A 7,838-nucleotide genomic window follows, 5' to 3' on the forward strand; every position below is an offset into this window, starting at 1 on the left:
GCTAAACACGCTATTCTCACAAAAATTCGCGGTCCTTCAAAGGGTAAAAATGTAAAACGCCAATGCAAACCAAGGAAATAATCGTCAACAAACTAAGCACAAATGGGTAGTACACTGCTGGTGACACAGTTGAATATATATATATATATATATATATATATATAGATACAATCGAACACACACACATACACACAATCGAAGCTTGGAATGACGTAACAGAGTGGCAAATGTGTGGAATATAAGCAGTGTTTCAACGATTGCTTAATGTGAGTCATTATTTCAAACCCTAGCCTGCTGTTATATGTGTATTTGATGCATCTGTTTCACATTTTGTTATTTGAAACCCTAGCTTGCTATTTGATTGTGTCTATTTGAAACCCTAGCTTGCTTTTACGAAATACAGTACTGGAATCAGTAGCTTCTGTTTGGTTATTTGAATAGAGTGTAGGTTAATTAGGTTGTTGTACATGTTGGTGGTTATTTATGTGTTATAAATAATTTATGGAGCTTGTTTATACATAAGTTTTGGCTACATGATGATAGACGAAACACATTGAGAAATGTAAAAGTTTTATATAAATACGTTGTGCCTCGGCACGTTTTAAAACGAAGGATTAAAGTTGGTTTCTTGTTGAAACTTTCTTTATGCTTTCGATCCCGAATGTGTTTCTATTGCTCTGTTTTATATACAATGCCATCTGTTTTATTGTAGATTTTAGGTTGGTCAGTTATACTAATATTTGAACATAAATGTTTTGATTAACAATGTGCTGGGGTTAACATAAGTTCTTTATAGTAACATATACTGTGTGTCTTTGATTCTTTACAGACTGTATTCTAGTACCTTAGGTTTTTAAACCTTTTATATACTTAATTTCATCTTCTAGCGCAATAACAAACAATGAGGGCCACATCTAATGGTACAATTTGACGGAGGTCATTATTTTTGGACTTGCAGATTCATTTGTGTACCTGCACAGGACGTTCAACCTCTACAATCAGTTCAAGATCATATACAGTTCATTGAGCCTGTGAAGAACTGCTAACTAACGATACACCAGATTTAGATATGCCTGTTTCTGAATCAGAAAAGGTAAATTCAGTTTCTCATATGGTTGACAGAAACTTTTACTTTAAATCATTTGTTTTTATAAAATTGCAGCTGGGAGTGTTTGTTCTCGGGTGTCATTTCAGTGAGAAAGCTGAACACATTCCAATCAAGAAAAGAAGATTTTTATTCAATACCTCATCTCCGCCACGTAATACCACTAATCCATCATTGGAGGGTGCAGAAGGACATGGAACAAGTCCCAAGTTAAATTCAAATTTAAGTTTTCTGCCTGCTACACATGAAGCGGTTACTGGAATATGTGAAAGAGGTAGTAAAGATTATAAACTGGATAAAAAGGAGTTGGTGAAAGATGATGACTTTTCTGGTATATCTATTCTTGCTGCTGCGGCTTGCAGTAACAGTTTGGTAGCTGAAACAGACCGTACTTCTGAAGTTCCAAAAACTGTTGAGTTTAATGAAAAAAATGTGAAAAACGAACCCGTTTTCCATACAATAACAGTAACCTCTGAAGTTGATGAAAGTACATTGACTAAAGAACCAAATATACAGAAATCTCCTGCCCGAGATGTCAGATTCAGCTGGGACTTAAATACTGTTATGGATACATGGGAAGAACCAAGTGTAAGTGGGCATGAAATTTCAAATGATAAAGCCATTTATGTCGAAAAGAAAAAAGTCAACTCTGTAAGTCAACCTTTACCTGTTGAGTTGAACAGTTTGGCTCATGAAAAGAAAGAGTTAAAGGTGGAAAAATGTGAACTTTTGTCTCATGAATCTGGTAGTTTTCAGCATGCTGTGGTCGTGAAAACGGAATCTCTTCACTATAATCAGACAAATTATGCTAGTTATTCTATTCCTGTTACTAGAACCCTATTGGAGAACCAAACACAACATGGTAGTTTTTCAAAATTTGTTGGCGGTACGCAGGCTGTTGACACCAAATTCTCAATTGACTGCTCTATACCTCCTGGTTTTGACCATTGTCTTAACTTGCATGCTTCCAAAGAAAATGCCGGGCCCACTACACAAACAGCCGTGACTAAACATGATTTGTCACTTAAGACTGAAACCCATGTGGAAAATGAACAAAAAGTTGAGGATGATCTGGTCAACAAGGAAGAAATTGATAAAATAGGTTCCAAAGTGGTGATGGAAGACCAATCTGCTGCAACTTCTTCTATTCATGATGTTTCTCATTCTGATATTGACAATGGTTTTGATTATTATAATTTGCAGTGTGGTAACAAAGCAGAAAGTGGGATTGGATGTGATTCTCAATATGAAGATGGGGAGGTAAGGGAATGGACTGTAAATGCTTGGAAAGGATACGAGTTGACCGGGTATGAAAATCAATATGGCATGAACAACGAAAACAGTTTAGATCTGGATAATGTAGATGCCCACGCAACTAATATTCATAGTGGACCTAGTGTGGTTTTACCCGATCCAGAACTGAATGAGTTAACCAGTGGTCCTTATAAGAGTGAAAGACAATATAATATGGAGGGGCGTTCAAGCCAATCAGACGAGTGGAAGACGAACATTTCTGGATGGGATGTTTTGCCTGAAAGTCAAAGAATAAATTCAAATAATCTTAACAAAACCAGAAACTTCACAGGAAGGAAATTCTCATACCGAGAAGAACAAAAAGATAAATTTGGTACCGAGTATGTGGAAATGAAGGCTGAAGGCACAAGATTCTACAGAAAAGGATCACCAACACGGGATGTGTTCCTTAGCAGAGGCAGATTTCAGATACAACGACACAGGTATTGTTTTCCACATTCTTGTTGACCTTGAATTTGGTCAGTTTTATTCTTGTTACTAATGATACTTTGTTTCTACAGTTCTAAAGAAGGTGACAGTTTAACTTATAGACCTGAGAGAGAATTCGGTGCACCAAGATCCTTCAGAAGGGGAAGATACTCGCCACATAATGGTCCTAGTGATCGGGAAGGTGGTATGTGGAATCGTTCAATTCTAGAAGATTCTAGTGCTATGGATAACTTGAAAAATGATGGTGATAATAATATTCCTTCGTTTGTCGCTCGTCGACCACTCAGAGGCAGGTCGCCTTCTGATCGAGAAGTAATCGAATTCCGTGCACGCTTAGGTTTGAGACCAACCGAAGACACGGGTCGTGACAGATTTGTGAAACGGGGCAGGGGACGAGGACAGGGGAGGTTCATGAGTTATGACACACGTGGGCCCGCGCGTGACGAGTGTGATGAACCGTTAACAGAGTATTCACATTTCCCGAGGCGACTCCGATGCTTTTCACCTATAGAAAGAAGAGGAAATAACTCTTATCAATATCACCGATCCAATTCAAGATCTCCTAGCGGTTTTAGATGTCGTAGTAGATCCCCGGGTTTCAGAATCCGACGACCCAGGTCACCTGGTTATCGAGATCATCTGAGTGAATATCATTATAAAGAGCGTCCATTTTTCAACAGATCAACTCCACCCAGGAGGACCGGTGGGCCACAGGGAGAACGATTTAACTTTTATGAAGGTGAGAGAGGCGGGCCCATGTATGTGGATGATGATGGTGTTCGACTAAATAATAACGGGTCTAGAGGTGGCGGGTTTGTTAGGCGGTACAAGGTGGATGGGCCTGCGAAGCGGTTTCACTATGATGACGAAGGCGGATGTAGTCGGGGTATTGGTTTTGATGCTCGTGACAGGCGCGCTTTGGAAGTCCATGCACGATCAAGCCTGAAACCGGGCAGTGATGGAAGCGATAGCCGGTTTCGTGACTTTCCGAGGCGGCAGAGGGAGGATGGTGGTGAGTTTAGAAGGCGGTCTCGAGATGGGAAAGAGCGAAAAGAAGAAGGTGAAGAAATGGTTGATGGTACTGAAAGAAGGCCTAGAGAAGTGAAAGACCAGTCGATTACGGCTAACCATGACCTGATGGTTGCTAATGAAGTGGTTAAGGAAAGTGGAACATAGTTAAACCAATGTTGGGTTGGGTACTTAGGTTAGGTTAGGCCACAGTTTCAGATTATTAGTACCTTTGTTGGGACTTGGGAGAGACGGATATGTTGGGTTTGGCTGTTGGTTTATCTTGAAATTAGTTTTCATTCAGGTTTTTATTTAACGTAGTAATCTGCATATTGTGTTTTAAGAATTCTTGGTTATAGAGTTATCCAAGGCTAAAAAATTATAGAAGTTAATGATAGAAAAATGTTACTAAAAAATAATTTTACACAAACACAGCTACAACCTGCCGAAAACTGCGTGAATCATGTATAACTTTAGTAAGATGATGTATAACTATTTAATGATGAAAACTTTAATTAGTAAGACAACTTTAGTTGTGAATAACTGCCAGCTCCTGTTGTTAGTGTGTTCGGTTCACAGAATTGGTAACAATATGAAAGAATTGGAATTTAAATCTCAAACATGATGTGTTCATTTGGATAGAGAAGGAATTGAAATTTGAAACCTATTCTGGTGAAATCCTTGTTCAAGAAATTTCTTCACTTTCAAAAAGAAAGTTAAAAAAAAAACTTTGGAATGGCCAATTTGTTCCGGGTCGAAACAGGTTCGGCCGGAATGGTTCAAGATGGATTTCAGTTAGGAGTTCTGACGGGACAGGTTCTGGGTTGGGTCGGATGCGGGTTTCAGGCCAGAATGGTCGCTAACCAGGTTATTGATCTCAAACTGAACGGTGTCACAAAGAGTTTTGAAGAGGGATGAATATTGAGGATGTTATAAAACCACTGAACTATATGATCTGATAAAAATATGGAATACTTGGGTACCTTCGAAGGTAAACCTTAACGCTTTGTTCTTAAGTTTTTTTAAATGAGGGAAAAGAAAGGAAAACTAAGGATAATTAAAAAATGGGTGTTCTTGAGTTTTTTTAGGATGGAAAGGAAAAGAGTAGGAGGAGATAGGAGAGATTAAATTAATGTATTTTTCCAATAAGTTATCCTCTAAAAAATGAGATGATTACTAAGGATAAGTTTTTTCCTAATAAGTTATCCTTTCTTTTCATCTAATTTTCTTCCAACTCAAGAACACACCTAATTAACAAAAATTTTCTTCCCTTCCTTCCCTTTCTTATCCTTCCATCTTATTTCCTTTTCTTTCCTTAGTTAAAAATCTCAAGAACAAGGCGTAAATGCATATTTGCTTACTGGGTTTCTCAAATACGTAGTTGACAAGTCGGATGGATCGATTCTATGAAAAACGGAATATTTTTAATACAAACGGTCAGTTTGATTTGCTAACACTTCATCCATATTCCATACTCTTATCAACCTTTACAATTAGTTTTATACCCGTCCGATGAACGAATTGTTTAATGTCATAATGTTATAACTATCTTTCTTGGCATTCTAAATGAAAACATTTGCTTATTAACTCAAAGATTTTTCAAATTATTTCACTTGATGATTGCCTAATCTTCGTTTTCTCTTATCATCAAATGTGCCGGATTTGATCCCCCACCTTAGATTTTAAAGCCTTTATATATTCTTCAACATGTGCCCAATCTTTATATTTAGACTGCATTCGAAGAAGAAAAAAAAATAAAATAATAATAATAATAATAATAATAATAATAATAATAATAATACACATTTGACAACAAAACATTAATTAAAAAAAATGTCCAAATTTGGGCCGTTTGGCATACCAGGTCAAATGTGCAACGTGAAAATCTTCCAAATCAAATTGGTTTTGAAGTCAAGGCCGGCTCAACGGTTTATGAGGCTTAAAGCTAACTATAATGTTGGGGTCTATTTCAAAAACTATTTTATATAAACTATCCTCCTTTACCCGAGCTTTAGACCAACAATAAAGAATTTTTTAGACTTCTCTTTTTGTTTGTTTAATCTTTTAGAATGACATTATTCATACTTTCAAGTTCTATTTTACATTATAATTCAAAGTTGCAAACAAAGTCACAAAGAATCTAATCTCAGTAGCAAACAGTTCACAAATTTAAGTATAAAAACTGGAAACAATAATCAAAATTCACAAAAAAACGAAATCAAAACACGAAGAATTAGGGCTTATTAGTGTACCTTATAGCTTCAAAATCGGTTTAACAAAACCAGAATTAAGACGACAAGCCTTCAAATCAAACTAATTGAATTATGAATTAGGGCTCCAACAGAAACAAGAGGAATCAAATTAATCGACTATTGAACTCGGAATCAAGCCGCCTTTGAAGAATTGATGTTCCAGCTTCCCACCTTAGTTAACCATTTTGAAAGCTGATTGAAGAGATCTCGATTTCGATTTTCATATTCATAAATTTAGAACTTATGCCTTTCAAAATTAAAAAAAAAAATACAGAACGTCAATATGTAATGCCGCTTCAATTCCTTGCATTTTCCATCATTGTTTTTGGTTAAGGCCTCTACCTTGTTGCTTATGGCCCATCAAAGTAGAACATTTAAAACCCTAACCAACTATCAACTAGCTTCTATGATCTAATGGGCCCATTCAATCACAATAATCAAAACACCAAGTAATGATTAAACATAAACCCTAAATCTAAAAAACACAATCAAGAGATAAAAGATATACGTAAAGCAATAGTTAATAATTAATCAAGATAACAAACATTCATATGCATCATGAAAGCAAAATTAAGTCTTTTACTATTAATAAAACGAAACCATAATCAAAACATTAGTCCAAAGCAAGAATCAAATGGACACATGTTCATCAAACCTAGGTAGACATGATGTCTAGCCTAGCATAGTCATAATCAAAGACAAATAACTAAACCAAAGAACAAAGAGAAACATCATGAAAGATAATTAACAAGGATGATGAAAAAGAACGAAATAACCCTTCTTAATCGATCCTTGAACAATTGTATGAAAGCTCTATGATCTCCTCTCTTCCTAGCCTCCAAGAAACCTTCAAACCCTTGGAAAATTGGCTCAAAATCGGCTGGGATATTACTTAGATTCGGCTAGGTTTGCAACCGTATGTTTATATAACGAGAAACAAGCTTGGAATTGCAAAGATGGGCTGACCAGGAGGCCTAGGCGCCGCGAGAAGGCTATGCTCAAGGAGGGCCGCGCGGCGCTGCGTGCCTTGGAGTAGCCTACGAAATTTTTCTTGTTAATTGTTACTTAAACTCATTTGATCTCTTTCTTGAACTTCAAGTAACAATAAGAACCTTCTAGATCATCTTTTTCTTGACTTACAAATCACCATACATGAAAACAAATCGAAACGCCAAGTGGAATAATCATGTAATCATCAACGAACAAAACGTACTCAAATTTCGCATAAAATGATAGAAAGAATTAAAGCTTAACATGCAAAGACACCAAAAGAGTTAAAACACAATAAATATATAAAAAACTTGGCTCAAAACCTTAAATTAATAAAAGATAAATGAAACATGAACTAAACGGAACTCAAAACATTAAATAAACAAAACTTTACAAGGGATTCGAGATGTATAAATAGACGTATATCAGTATTCTAAATTGATGAAGATGAAATTTAGGTTGTTTGGAAAAAATAATGTAATAACATATGTTATTTATTAAGTAAAAAATATGTTATTGTTTGAAGAGTATTTTTGTTTAACAAAAGGCTATAAGTTTGTAGACAAAGTTCGAGGGTATAAAACAAAAACAATGATAAAAAGGTTAAAAAGGATAATCAGAAAAATCAAAATAAAGATGAGTTCAATAAACAAAATATTAAATTTAAAAAGGAAGGAAAAATGTTAACAAAGACAGTCAATAAATATGTATTAATTAATTGAAAATATGGTAATAGTAAT

The 7,838-nt window shown here is 35.7% G+C and overlaps 1 protein-coding gene across 1 annotated transcript; it reads left to right on the forward strand.

Moving 5' to 3' along the window:
• LOC143619244 (uncharacterized) lies at positions 1–4,040 on the forward strand. Its single transcript, XM_077091219.1, has 4 exons — positions 1–266; positions 959–1,093; positions 1,163–2,841; positions 2,920–4,040. The coding sequence occupies exons 2-4, from the start codon at positions 1,070–1,072 to the stop codon at positions 4,022–4,024; spliced, it is 2,808 nt and encodes a 935-aa protein (XP_076947334.1). The 5' UTR covers positions 1–266; positions 959–1,069; the 3' UTR covers positions 4,025–4,040.
• The last annotated feature ends 3,798 nt before the right edge of the window (positions 4,041–7,838 follow it).

The sequence above is a fragment of the Bidens hawaiensis genome, unplaced genomic scaffold (genome assembly GCF_021521415.1).
Source record: "Bidens hawaiensis isolate Kalapana, Puna unplaced genomic scaffold, B.hawaiensis_p1.1 tig00002423_1, whole genome shotgun sequence".
Classification (NCBI taxonomy): Eukaryota; Viridiplantae; Streptophyta; class Magnoliopsida; order Asterales; family Asteraceae; genus Bidens; species Bidens hawaiensis.